We start from the raw sequence: 14,330 nt of genomic DNA, 5'->3' as shown, positions 1-14,330 counted from the left end.
AAAAACTACAATTGGTCGATTTCTCATAGGTGAGGCATGTTATTGGTTATGGAACTCATACAGGTGAATGGAGTTCCAGTTTGCTATGATCTGATTGAGCAGTGAAATAGCTCAAGGGACTGAATGTTCTCTTGTTCCTGTGTTCCACATCTGTTCTATAAGAATGTTGTAAATGATTACCCGAAATGAATATTGCAGCTATACAGATAATGGAGTTCTTTTGTTACTAGATCAATCTTGAGAACAGATAGTAAGTTAAATATCAACCTGGCAGTTTCTGATTAGGAAATCAGTTTAAAAATGGGGAAATAAAAAAGGAGGCATCAGTAAAAGTGACCATGAAACTACAAGGTTGTTGTAAAAACCTAACTGATTTAGGGAAGGAAACCCAGTCTAACTGGCACATGACACTAGATCCCAGATGGTTAACTGCCCTCTGTATTGGTCTAGTACATCCCTGAATAATATCAAAACTGCTACCAGCTCTTTGGGAAGAACGTTCATATGACAGTACAGGCACACAGTCAATTATTTTGTGAATATTGGACTTGACAAGTTGGACATGTTTCAAAATATCTCCTTTAACTTAAAGTAAAGTTGGAAATGCCAGAAACACACCAGCTTTAAGATGTCCTCACATGATTTGGTTGCCTAGAGGGCAATTAAAAGCTATTGAAATTAAGTGACAGTTACATTATGAAACAGGGGGAGAGAGATATGGTGTGATGAAGCAGGATTCCTATAGGTTTACTTACTGTTTCAAAGTAAAGGGGAAGAACAGATGTGTTGTTTGGAGATCTAAGGAACAAGGAGTTGCCAAGGTGTGCCTTTCTGGAGAAAGTTAAGTCTGGGAGAGGCAGGCACTGAAAGGAATGAATTTCAAAGAGCACTGAAAGTTGCAGTTTAATGTGGGAGGGAATAATTAGCTTGCCAGAGTGCCGGGAGCAATATTAGACTTGTTCTTGTAACGTTACACATCTGTCAGAAGAGTGTTATGCAGAGAAAGATATTGTAAGATGCACCTCAACTTATTAATTAATGTGAATGTGACTTCTTTCATTCGATGTATTAGTGCCCTGTTAAGTAATGTCTGATCTATATTCATTTTACTTTGTTTCTTACAGTAAAAGACATAAAACGTGAAATTATCCTTTCTGTTGATTAATTGGGAAATTTGGTTCTTAAAATATTGTCAATTTCCATGGGGATCGTAAACATTCAACATTAATAGAGTAGTGTTTAAAGTTAGAGGAAGTAGAAAGTACCTTGCTTTCAGTTGCGGACATTTAGGTTTAGTCACTAAACCACTGTGTGAGTTTCATTACATTTCCTTTTTCATGCTCACAATTCCTCATACCAAACCAGTTTCTCATCAGTGACTAACATTACAGAACACCAACTACCGAGAAGCAGTTTCCTCATTTGCATGCAGAATCTGTCGGAACAGAGATACGCTTCTGTGCATGAGGCTCATAAACTGAATCCTGAGTGGAGAGATTACAGGAGCCCAGACACTTGCCAAGGACGGAGTCTGATCTAGGGACAGTGTCTGGTTCAGGAACAGTGTCTGGTCCCGGAACAGTGTCTGCCTTGTACAGGGTCTGATAGGCAGCAGGCATTGAGTAGTGGAGATGGTTCTGGGTGTTGATATGAATTCTCTGTTGAGCTATGTGGAGCCAGTAGTGGTTGTTACCAATGTGGCCAATTCCCTGTTTGATACAGCACTACTGATGGAGGTATATGACCACCTGAATGGGACAGCGGCTGGAAGCAGTGACCTGGTCCAGAAGGAAGTGGCCCGGTTCTACATGATTTACAACATGATCTACTCGTTAGCCCCCTTACTGACCACGGTGCTTCTGGGAAGGTGGGCTGATTGCCAAGGCCAGAAGGTGCTACTGGTGGTGCCATTACTGGGCTACCTGCTGGGAAGACTCTTACTACTGTTCACCCACATTTTCCAGCTGCCTGTCAATGTGATGTTCGGCTCTGCTGTGATCAATGGATTGACTGGAGGATTCCCAGCTTACTGGAGTGGGATTAATGCCATCACTGCCCTGAGGTCAGGACCAGCCAGACGCAGTCTGAGGTTAAATATACTGGAGGTAGCGTCGGGGATAGCTGGATTCATTGGCAGTGTGGCATCTGGCCACTTCTTCCTGATGAAAGTTAACAACCAACATGGGCTCTTACTGATCTGCCTGTGCCTGACTCTGTACTTACTAAGTCTGCTGTATTCAGCATTTATCCTTCGTTATCCTTCTGTCCAACCACAATGTCAGGTTCCCACAGAGGTGAATGACCCCAGCCCGAAGAGATACAGCATACAGATGGCTCTTCTCTTTGTCTGCTACCTCCTGTATGATTTTGGAGTGACTGGTGGTGAGAACATCATCTCAATCTTTGTCCTGAAGCCCCCCTTGAGCTGGGATGCAGTCTGGGTGGGCTACGGTAAAGCTGCTTGCTACGTCATGTTTCTGACCAGCTTTCTCGGAGTTCTGATTCTCTCCAAATGGCTGAGTGACACCTCCCTGGTGTTTACGGGCATCATCTCCAATACGTCTGGGTTCATCACCATGGCCTTTGTGAGGAGGAGTTCAGTCTATTTTGTTGGTAAGTACCACACTCCCCTTTAACCGCACCGATAACAATTAGACAAACTCCTCTGGCCTCTGGAGCCTCCATTTTAATCATTCTTGAGAGATGGGTATCACTAGCTAGGCCAGCATTTAGTACCCAGTGGGTAATTGCGATTCAACCACATTGCTGTAAGTTTGGAGGCACAATTAGACCAGACTATGTATGGATGGCAGCTTTCCTTCCCTGAAAGGGATTCATGACTCTGACAGGTTTTTGTTGCAATAATTGACACTGGTTTCAATTAAACTAACTTTTGATTCCTTATTTTTAATTGAATTCAACTTTCACCATCTGCTGTGGGTGACTTTGATCCCCTGTTCCCACACTGGGGCTCCACATTACTGGTCTAGTGACAATACCACTACACCGCTTCCTCCTCTGAGCAATAGTAATTAAAGTCATTATTTATTCAAATATTTGGAAAAAATAGCAATGAGGTACAGAAAGGATATAGGATTGGGAGTAGGGGGCCATTTATGTAATTGCCTGGAATCTAAACACTGGAAAATCCTAACCACAGATGCAGTTTCCTGTCTTATTAGTAATCCTCAGGCTTGTGATCTCAAGCATGAACTTGAAGTCAGTGAATTTTGTAATTCATGAATTGGCTTCAGTGAAGCACTCGGATTATTGTAAACCACAACAGATATCCTTTGTGATATTTTGACATTGTGAAACGTGATTTCTTTTACACTTTTGACGTATATTTCCCTTGGCATGATTCCGATTGAGGCTCCTGGCCCCATCAACATTCCCACATGTTGAGGATGAATCAAAAGGCAAGTTTGAGATCACAGGTTCAAGTATTTGACTAATATTCCCTATTGCGTCATTAATCTGCCTGATGCTGTCAGTATTACAGGATTTAAAAAAAGGTTTTATGATGGTTTATCCCTCACAGAGATTAGTTTAGTATTCCAAATGCAGTCACAAATCACAAGCATTATTTGAGGTGCAAGATGTCTACCCATTTCCTGAGGACTGCTAAGCAGCAAGGCAGACTGTGTGGTCATGTGACTGTACTAATTGGCACAACAGGGCAGGGCAGGGCAGGGCAGAACACGTAGGCACTGAATGAGTAAATGCTAAGAGAGCAGCCTGGTCTAATCTGTGACCTGGGTGCCTGTTCCTATGAGAAAATATCCCTGCAGCAACCTTTCAATGTTAGTTGTTGGTGCGCCCTTAGTTGCAGGTCTGTGCTTCCAGAGCGGGTGTATCAGAGAGAAGTCTTGATGGTCATGAGAAGATGCCAATGCCTGTGGACAAGGGCTGCGTGCAGCTGGTGCCCTGAGCTACTGTTTGGTGCTAAGCATCACGGCTTGATATGGCAACTGCTCTGCCCAAGACCATAAGAAACTACAGAGAGTTGTGAACACAGCCCAGTCTGTCACACAAGCCAACCTTCCATCCATTGACTCCATCTATACTTCCCACTGCCTCAGGAAGGCAGCCAACATAATCAAAGATCCCTCCCACCCCAGTTATAATCTCTTCCAACCTCTTCCATCGGTTAGAAGATACAAAAACTTAAACACACGTACCAACAGACTCAAGAACAGCTTCTTCCCTGCTGTTATTAGACTGCTGAATGGACCTCTCAAATTTTAAATTTAATGTTGATCTCACTATTTGTGCACCTTCTCTGCAGCTGTAACATTATATTCTTCACTGTTCTATTATCCCACTTTGTATAGTATGCTGTCCCTGTACTGTACACAAGAAAAAGCTTTTCAAACTGTACCTAGGTACATGGGACAACAATAAATCAAATCAACATGGAGGCTTCTCACAGCCGGCATTGAGCTGAATTCACCAGGTACTCGCCCTGACTTCCAGGCTGAGACTATTTTCATTCACTGTGCCTCCCTTGAAGCCAGGATGCTCCTGACCATGAACAAATCTCCCCTCCCACATGACCCCTCCCATCCACACTTTTCCATATCCCACCTTGGAAATACTGTCAGCCCCTTCACAATTATCTTACCCCACCATGGGTGGTGCAGTTCCCAACTCCCTGGGAATATCTTGCCAAGTCTTCCCTCTCACAGCAGCAGCAACATTGCCCACGTCCACCTCCCCACCACATTTACGTTACTAGGTGTTGCGTTGACTAAATATAGCGCATTATCCCCAAAGGGTTTAGAGCAGGAGAAACTGAGAGGGGCAAACAAAATGTTGGGTCTACCTACAGCACATACACTGTAGCAGTACAAGAAGGCAGCTCACCACCACCTTCTCAAAGGCAACTACGGTTGGGCAATAAATGCTGGGCAGCCGGTGACACCCACGTCCCATGTGAGATTTTCAAAAGTTAGATAAAATGCTTCACTTTTTTCATTCCTCCTGTCAAAATGGACAATTTCATGCTTTCCCACATTTTCCAAGTCCGGCACTGTCCCTGGTGGCATACCATTTGTTACATCTTGCCAACCAGAAGCTGACCCATTTATGCCCACTGTTAGCTCACCAATCTTCTTTCCATTGTTACCTCCTACACCATCAGCTTTTATTTTCCACACGAATCTTTGATGTGACACTTCATCAAATGCCTTCTGAAAATCTAAATACGGCATATACATTGGCTCCCCTTTATCCACTGTACGTGTTGCTCCCTCAAAGATATCCAACACATTGATCAAACATGATTTCCCTTTGACAAAACCATGTTGATTCTGCCTAATTACCTTGAAGTTATCTGAGTGCCCTGTTATAAATTCTGTAAAAATAGCCTGTAACATTTTCCCTGCCAAGCTAACTGGCCTGTAGGTTTCTCGTTTGCCTCCCTTACTTTTTGAAGAAAAGGAACTGCATTTTCCATTCTAGTGGAACCATCCCTGAATCAAGGGAAATGATTCAATAACCAACTATCTCACTAACCACTTCTTTTAAGACCTTGGGATGAAGTCTATCAGGACCTGGCACTTATTAACCCTCAGCTCCAACAGTTTAGTCAGGACTACTTCTCTAGTGATTGTAATTTCTTGATTTACTCCCTTCCTTCCATTTCATGATTAACAGCTATTTTTGGGATCTTACTTGATTCCGCTTCATAGAAACTAGGAGCCAGAGTAGGTCATTGAACTCTTTGACCTTGTTCTGCCATTCAGTATGATCATGGCTGATCCCTGAGCTCATTCCTGCTTTCTCCCGAGACTCTTTGATGCCTATAAAATTGTGCTGCAGCTTTATGCAGTCATTCTCCATTTAAATAATATTCAGCTCCTGTATTCTTCCTGGCAAAGTACATGACCTCACATTTCCCCATGTTATATTCCATTTACCAAGATTTTGTCCACTCGCTTATCCTATCTATATTCCTCTGCAGACTCTTTATGTCATCCTCACCACCAGTGATCCCTCTAATTCTCTTACCAGCTGCAAGGACTGCAAGGCTTGTGCGTGCCAGTGATTTCTGGAATTGGAATGTCAATGCCATGATTGGCATGAAATTGCATGGAACATCGGAGTGGCTGTGCAGCTTAGAGGGAACGTTGCTCACTACTTGCCTTCCAATCTGTTTTTGTGTCATCTGCAAATGTGGAGACAGTTCAATCCTTTCCTCGTCCAAACTATTAATATATAGAGTCATAGAGCCGTACAGCACAGAAACAGACCCTTCGGTCCAACTCGCCCATGCTGACCAAATATCCTAAATTAATCTAGTCCCATTTGCCAGCATTTGGCCCATATCCATCTAAACCCTTCCTATTTGTGTATCCATCCAGATGCCTTTTAAATGTTGTAATTGTAACAGGGAGGCAATGGCCTAGTGGTATTATTGCTGGACTATTAATCTAGAGACCCAGATAGTGTTCTGGGGACCCTGGTTTGAATCCCACCATGGCAGATGGTGGAATTTGAATTCAATAAAATATCTGGAATTAACAATCTACTGATGACCATGAATCCATTGTTGCTTGTTGGAAAAATCCTTTTCGTTCATTAATGTTCCTTAGGGAAGGAAACTGCCACCCTTACCTGGTCTGGCTTACATGTGACTCCAGACCCACAGCAATGTGGTTGACTCTCAACTGACCTCTGGGTAATTAGGGATGGGCAATAAATGCTGCTTGGCCAGTGACGCCCTCATCCCGTGAATGAATAAAGAATAAAAGAAAAGCCTCCACCACATCGTCTGGCAGCTCATTCCATATATGCCCCTCCCTCTGTGTGAAAAAGTTGCCCCTTAAAGGCCATTTTAAATCTTTCCTCTTTCACCTTCAACCTGTGTCCTCTAGTTTTGGACTGCCCCACCCCAGGGAAAAGACCTTGACTACTTACTCAACCCATGCCCCTCATGATTCTATAAACCTCGACAAGATCGTCCCTCAGCCTCCAACGCTCCAGGGAAAATAGCCTGACTCTATTCAGCCTTTCCCTGTAGCTCAAACCCTCCAAGCCTGGCAACATCTTTGCAAATCTTTTCTGAACCCTTTCAAGTTTCACAGTATGTTTCCTATAGCAGAAGATCAGAATTGAGCGCAATATTCCAAAAGTGGTCTCACCAATATCCTGGACAGCTACAACATGACTCCCCAACTCCTATCCTCAATGCACAACCAATAAAGGCAAGCGTATCAAACGCCTTCTTCACTACCCTGTCAGTAAATAACTTTGGCCCCAGCACTGATCCCTGTGGCACACCACTTGTTGTAAGTTGCCAAGCTAAAAAAATGCAACCCTGCTGCCTTATTCTAACTCTTTGTCTTCTAATAATTAGTTCATTTTCTATTCATCCTAATTTATTACCTCTAATATCATGGTCTCTTATCTTGAACATATTCAGTGATTTGGCCTCCAAAGCCTTCTGTGGTAGAGAATTCCAGAGGTTCACTATGCTATGAAGAAATATTTCCTCATTTCAGTTCTTTATTGTCTATCCCAAAGCCTGAGACAATGACCCCTGGTTCTAGACTCCCCAACCAGAGAAAACATCACCTTTTATCTAGCCTGTTCAGCCCTGTTAGAGTTTTATATGTTTCAATCAGGTGTGCTCTCATCTTTCTCAACTCTGGTGAATACAGGCCCAGTCAAACCAATCTCTCCTCATAAGACAGTCCTGGTATCTAATGAACCTCCACTGCATTCCCTCTATGGCAAGTATGTCCTTTCTTAGGTAGGGAGACCAAAACTGCATGCAATACTCTAGGTATGGACTCCAGGGCCCTGTGTAACTGCTGTAAGACATCCCTACTTGAACTCAATTCCTCTTGCAATGAAGGCCAGTATATCTTCCTCATTGTTGCTGCACCTTCCTGTCTATTTTCATTGACTGGTGTACAAGAACACCCAGAACCCTTTGTACATCCATACTTCCCAAGAGAACATCATTGAAATAATACTCTTCCTTTCTGTTTCTTACAGCAAAGTATCTAACTTCATATTTAGCCACATTGTACTGTATCTGCCATGTGTTTGCCAACTCAATAAACTTGTTTAAATCACTTTGAAGCCTTCTTGCACCCTCCTCACAACTTTCAATCCCACCCAGTTTTGTGTCATCAGCAAATTTGAAAATGAAGCATTTGGTTGCCTCATCCGGGTCACTTATATATATCATGAATAACTGAGGCCCAAGCACTGATCCTTATGGTAATCCATCAGTCACTGCCTGCTATTCAGTAAAACATCTATTTCTTCCCACTCTCTGCTTCATGTCTGTCAACCAATTCTCATTCCATGCCAATATATTACCCCCTTCCCCATACAATTTAACTTTGCCCACTAATCTCTTCTGAGAGATCGCATTGAAAAAAAAGCCTTCTGAATATCCAAATACACCACAATAACTGGTTCTCCCTTGTCTGCTCTATTACTTACATCCCCCTAAAAAACTCCAGACTATATATGCACTTATTTAACTTTTGGCAAGAGAAAAGTACTATTTAATATCAGTTAATTTACATTTCCAAGCATTTTTGCTAACCAAACCAGGAACATTTTCAAAATTACTTTTTTTAGCTGTCAATGAATCGCTTTGTATCTTAGCCGCAGATTTTCTTCAAAACTTCAGCCTTGCAAGTTCCATCAGGAGATAGTTTTTATGTGCATATCTACCGGTGCAATAGGGCAGTCTGTACCCAATCTGAAATCTCTGCGTGCACCCCAAAATCTCACCAGCTTTGTAATTTTTGCTGTATGGTAGCTTTTATTAATTTGTCTTCTAATTTGTTCATAGCTGCTGAGACTTCCCAATCATGTGGGCTTTTGTTCCTGGGGATATTCCTTGACCTTGTTAAGTTATACTGTCACTTTTTTATCTCCTCCTACTAAAAGGATTCTTTTCCGTGGTTTGGGATCTCTCTCTTTATCATGTTCCCTCCAAAAGCTACTGTGGAGTGTACGCTGCATTTTCTTGCCTTCCATTTTTGTACTTTATTTTACAATTTATGGACCTCACCTCCTGCCCCTCATCCTGTACATTCAAACAGTTGTTAATTTTTTCAGTGGTTTTCCCTACTTTATATCCACTAGGTTCATCTTTCCAATGACTGGCTCCCAGCCCCCACCATGGTTAATTTTTGATATCAGTGTCCACATTTGGTAGTTGTCTTTTAGAACTGATGGCCTTATTTTGAATTTATTTATCTGGCCTCCTTCCAACAAATTGTCAATGGTTGTGCAAAATGTAGTTGTGAGTAGTTCCTGATTCTTCATGACTTTGTACAACCATTTTACAAACTACAAATTTATAATCTATGCCTAGTAACCTTGAGGAATATACCCAAACCACCCGGTTCACCATGATTCATAACAGTTGTCTCTCTGTTTTACCAGTAATCTATCCCAGGCCCCTCCACTCTGGCTGATCTGCCAAAGTCCTATGAACCATTTTGCCTATTATTGAGTGTTTTCTTTCGCACACTTTTTTATTGAAAGGACTTTCTGCTAATATATTCATTTTCATAGAATCCCTACAGTGTGGAAACAGGCCCTTCGGCCCAACAAGTCCATACCGACCCTCGGAGCATCCCACCCAGACACATCCCCCTAATCTACACATCCCTAAACACTATGGGCAATTTAGTATGGCCAATCCACCTAACCTGCACATCTTTGGACTGTGGGAGGAAACCGGAGCACCCAGAGAAAACCCACGTAGACACGGTGAGAATGTGCAAACTCCACACAGACAGTCGCCCTAGGGTGGAATTGAACCCTGGTCCCTAGCGCTGTGTGGCAGCAGTGCTAACCACTGAGCCATCGTACTGCCGATTATGTACATTGTTGCACACTTTTATTTCAGTTCATGATTAGCAATGTGGTTCAGTGGTTAGCACTGCTGCTTCACAGCATCAGGGACCTGGGTTCAATTCCAGCCTTGGGTGACTATCTGTGTGGAGTTTGCATGTTCTCTCTGTGTCTGTGTGAGTTTCCTGTGGGTGCTCTGGTTTCCTACCACAGTCCAAAGATATGCAGGTTAGATGAATTGGCCATGGTAAAGGGGTTAGAAGGATAGGATAGAGACCTAGTGAGATGTTTTTCAGAGGATTGGTATAGACTTGATGCGCTGAATGACCTCTTTCTGCACTATAGGGATTCTATGATTTTAATTGTGGAATTTTGTCAAGTATAGACCCTATTCACTTTTTTCATTGCCTTATCCAAATTATTTTTAATGTTTACTATATATTATTGTTAACTGACTAAATCTTAAATGTTATTTACATTATCCCACACCTTTAAACCCTATCTGGGTTCACTAATGTCCCTTCAGGAAGGAAATCTGCCATTGTTACCTGACATCCATGTGACACCAGACCCACAGTGATGTTGATTGACTCTTAATTCCCATTTGGGCAATAAATGCTGGCCCATTCAGTAATAACCACATCCATTGAACGAATTTAAAAAACTGGTCTAGTGTTCAGAGAAACTGTCCTAAAAACATTCTCTGAACAATTCATCTATACTCCCTTTATATGTCTGACTTTTCAAGTCTATATGTAGATTAAAATCCCTCTTGATTATCATAATGCCTTTCTGGCAAGCTCCAATTATTTCCTTCTTTATACTCCACCTACAGTATGGTTACTGTTGGGGGCATATATACCACTTCCACAAGTGAATTCTTGCCTTTATCATTGCTCGTCTCCACCCAGACTGTTTCCACATCCTGGTTTCTAGAACCTAGGCCTCTCTGGTGTGTTAAAATTATCATTAACTAAAATGCCACTCATCCACCTTTTCCTAGCTTTCTGCCCTTCTTAATGCCATGTAACCTTCAATATTCCAGTCCAATTAATGTAATTTGATCAGAACCTACTCATTCATTTCTATTTGTACTCTTAGTTCATTGTTTCTTGGTTTGAATGTTATACGCACATTTTTCTTTTTCAGATCCTGCTCTAGTTCCCTCTTGAAACCTTGCCTCCACCATAGAGCCATAGAGGTTTACAACATGCTGCCCAGTTTTCACAATTAAACTAGTCCCATTTGCCTGAGTTTGGTCCATATCCGTCCGTACCTATCCCATCCATATACCTGTCCAAATGTTTCTAAAATTGTACTTGCCTCCACCACTACCTCTGACAGCCCATTCCAGACACTCACCACTCTCTGTATGAAAAAGCTTCCCCTCTGAACCCTTTTGTATCTTTCCCTTCTCACCTTAAACCTATGCCCTCAGATTTTGGCTCCCCGACCATGGGGAAGAGTTGCCCAATATCTACTTTATCTATGGCTCTCATAATTTTATAGACCTTCATAACGTCACCCCTCAGATTCCTCTGCTCTAGGGAACAGAGTCCCAGCCTATCCAGCCTCTCCTTAAAACTCAAACCTTGCAGTCCAGGTAACATCCTAGTAAATCTTTTCTGCACTCTTTCTAATTTAGTAATATCCTTTCCACAATAGGACGACCAGAACTGCACACGATACTCCAAATGTGGCTTCTCATACTCTCAGGCAGTGCATACCAGTCTGAAACACTCGTGTGAAGTACTTCTTAGCATTGTCATTGCTTCTTTTACTTTACACTTTAAATATGTGCCCTCTTGTCATTGCTCCCTTTATAAGCAGGGGCAGTTTCTCCCTCTCTACTCTATTCAGGCTCTCCTGATTTTGGAAACCTCCTCTCAGTATTCCTTTCTCCAAAAAGAATGCTCCCAACCTCTTCAGTCTACCATCAAAACTGAAGGGTCTCACTCCCGGAACCTCTCCAAAGTGTTTTCATCCTTCCTAAAGTGAGGCGCCCATAACAGTGTACAATACTCCAGCTGAGGTCCAGCAAGTGTCTTGCACATGTTTGACATCGCCTCTCTGCTCTTGTACTCTATTCCCCTATTGACAAAGTTGTGGGCATGTATGCTTTATTAACTGCTCTGTCCACCTATCCAGCCACCTTCAATGATCTTCACACACATACACAAAGGATCCTGAGCCCCTGCACCCCCTTTAAAATGATACCTTTTATTTTATAATGTTTCTCCTCATTTTTAATTATCACCAAACCTGCCCTCAACTACAGCGACTCCCACAAAATCCTGCTCATGCTTTCTCCCTGAGATACACACTCTACCAGTCAGGATGAACTTGCACATTCCTCGCAGCTTCAGCCCAGCTTTCCATGGATCAGATTAATGTCCAGCTGTGCTTTGCAGAGCTCTTTCATAAAGTGACATCAGGAAGATCAACTGTAGAATTGGCGGTGTCAGCAGCATGATGCTTCACAACCTGAAACTCCTCTCAATCCCTCTCCCACTGTCTATCATGTGAAGATGCAAACTCCAAATAGCAATAGGAGGACAAATGTGAAGTGATTCATTTTAGTGTGGGAATGATTATGTGTATAACGGTGTGAAAGTGGGAGGGTTTGTAAGGGTGAGAGCGAGGATGGAAATGTGAGGGTGTGAGCAAGAGTGAAAGTGTGAGGGTGTATACGAGTGAGAGCGAGGATGAAAGTAAGGGTGTATGCAAAGTCCTGTGAAGGTGTGAGTAAGATTTTGTGTCTTTATGAGCTTGAGTGTGTATGTGAGTGTGAATGTGTGTGAATGGATTTAAGTAAATGAGTTTGTGCGGGTGAGTGTGATCATAAGTTTGTGTGAATAAGTGTGCAAGACTGAGTGTAAATGTGTGTATAATTGAATGAGTGTGTGAGTGCAAGTGAGCACGAGTATGTGATTAAATGTGAGCGTATGTGTTAGTAAGTGTAAGTTTATCTGAGTGAGTGTGAATGAGCAAGAGTGTGTTTGAGTGCTTTGAGTAAGCAAAAGTGTGTGTGAGTGAGAGTGTCAGCACGAGTGTGTGTGAGCTAGTGAGTGTGAATTTTATTCTTCATCACAGGTCGTCCCCTCTCTAATAATAATATGAGGACAACACAATCGAAGGACCTATAATCCCATATATTTTTTTAAAAATCACTGTCAAAAACTTGCTGCTTTCTTTGGGTCAGACATGAATGACCAAATCAAGTTTCACCCATTCCCAGCTGCAGTTATGGGATGGGCTGTAGCCATGGTTATTAATTGAATAATGTCACAACATTGCACTGTTACCTTGACAGCAAGCGTAAAAAACAGAAACTGTTACGATGGCACGCACACTCGACTGGAACTGGGATGAGGAGTTTTCTTTTGTGGATTTGGCAGTGGCTTTGAGCTTTGAAGCTGTGTGTGTGGGTGGATTCTGTGTACCTACAGTCTAATAAAACTCAGTGTCCTCATGGCCACACCTTGCGGGAACCTGGCATGGGGGCAGCTCAGCCACTGAGGTCAAGAACATTGTGTGACACTTGTGTGTGTGTGAGTGTGAGACTGTGCATGAGAGTCAGCAATTGAGTGTGAGTCTGTGTGTGAGAGTTAGGGAATAAGTGTGAGAGTCAGCAAGTGTGAGACTGTGTGTAATAGTCAGAGAGTCAGTGAGAGACTGCGTGAGAGTCAGAGAGCGAGAGTGAGACTGTGTGTGAGAATCAGTGAGTGTAAGACTACGTCTGTGAGTCAGAGAATGTGAGACTATGTGTGTGAGTTGGAGAGGATGAAACTGCATGTGAGAGTCAATGAGTGAAAGACTGTGTAAACACAGTGACGGGGCAGTCTGTGTACACACAGTGACGGGGCAGTCTGCGTACGCACACAGTGACGGGGCAGTCTGCGTACACACAGTGACGGGGCAGTCTGCGTACGCACACAGTGACGGGGCAGTCTGGGTACACACAGTGACGGGGCAGTCTGGGTACACACACAGTGACGGGGCAGTCTGTGTACACACAGTGACGGAGCAGTCTGCGTATACACACAGCGACGGGGCAGTCTGCGTACACACACAGCGACGGGGCAGTCTGCGTACGCACACAGTGACAGGGCAGTCTGCGTACGCACACAGCGACGGGGCAGTCTGTGTATACACAGTGACGGGGCAGTCTGTGTACGCACACAGTGACGGGGCAGTCTGTGTACGCACAGTGACGGGGCAGTCTGCGTACACACACAGTGACGGGGCAGTCTGCGTACGCACACAGTGACGGGGCAGTCTGTGTACACACAGTGACGGTGTGACCTTTATTTTCTCCAGCTCGCAGCATGATGTTATTCTCTTGTATTCCAATGCCCACAATTCGAGCTCAGCTGTCCAAGCAAATGGAAGGGGCTTCTTACGGTAAGCATGGAGTAAAGGGTTATAGAGCGTGAGCAGGGTTATAGAGGATGAGTGGGGTTATAGAGGGTGAGTGGGGTTATAGAGAGTGAGCGGGG

General features: G+C 43.2%; 1 protein-coding gene across 3 annotated transcripts in view; it reads left to right on the top strand.

Moving 5' to 3' along the window:
• Positions 1–1,291: 1,291 nt before the first annotated feature.
• Positions 1,292–14,330, top strand: part of LOC109936546 (thymic stromal cotransporter homolog) — a 20,266-nt gene continuing 7,227 nt past the window's right edge. Inside the window, exons 1-2 of one of the 3 annotated variants that reach the window (XM_048614341.1) lie at positions 1,292–2,613; positions 14,152–14,235. In XM_048614341.1, the coding sequence (XP_048470298.1) occupies positions 1,632–2,613; positions 14,152–14,235 (1,066 nt within the window). In that variant the 5' untranslated portion in view covers positions 1,292–1,631. The remainder of the gene's footprint in view (positions 2,614–14,151; positions 14,236–14,330) is intronic. The other 2 variants (XM_020535148.2, XM_048614343.1) reach the window with 2 other exon arrangements.

Source organism: Rhincodon typus, chromosome 29, assembly GCF_021869965.1.
Source record: "Rhincodon typus isolate 14 chromosome 29, sRhiTyp1.1, whole genome shotgun sequence".
NCBI lineage: Eukaryota > Metazoa > Chordata > Chondrichthyes > Orectolobiformes > Rhincodontidae > Rhincodon > Rhincodon typus.
The sequence above is the reverse complement of the archived record's forward strand: the minus strand, read 5'-3'. Positions and strand labels throughout refer to the sequence as shown.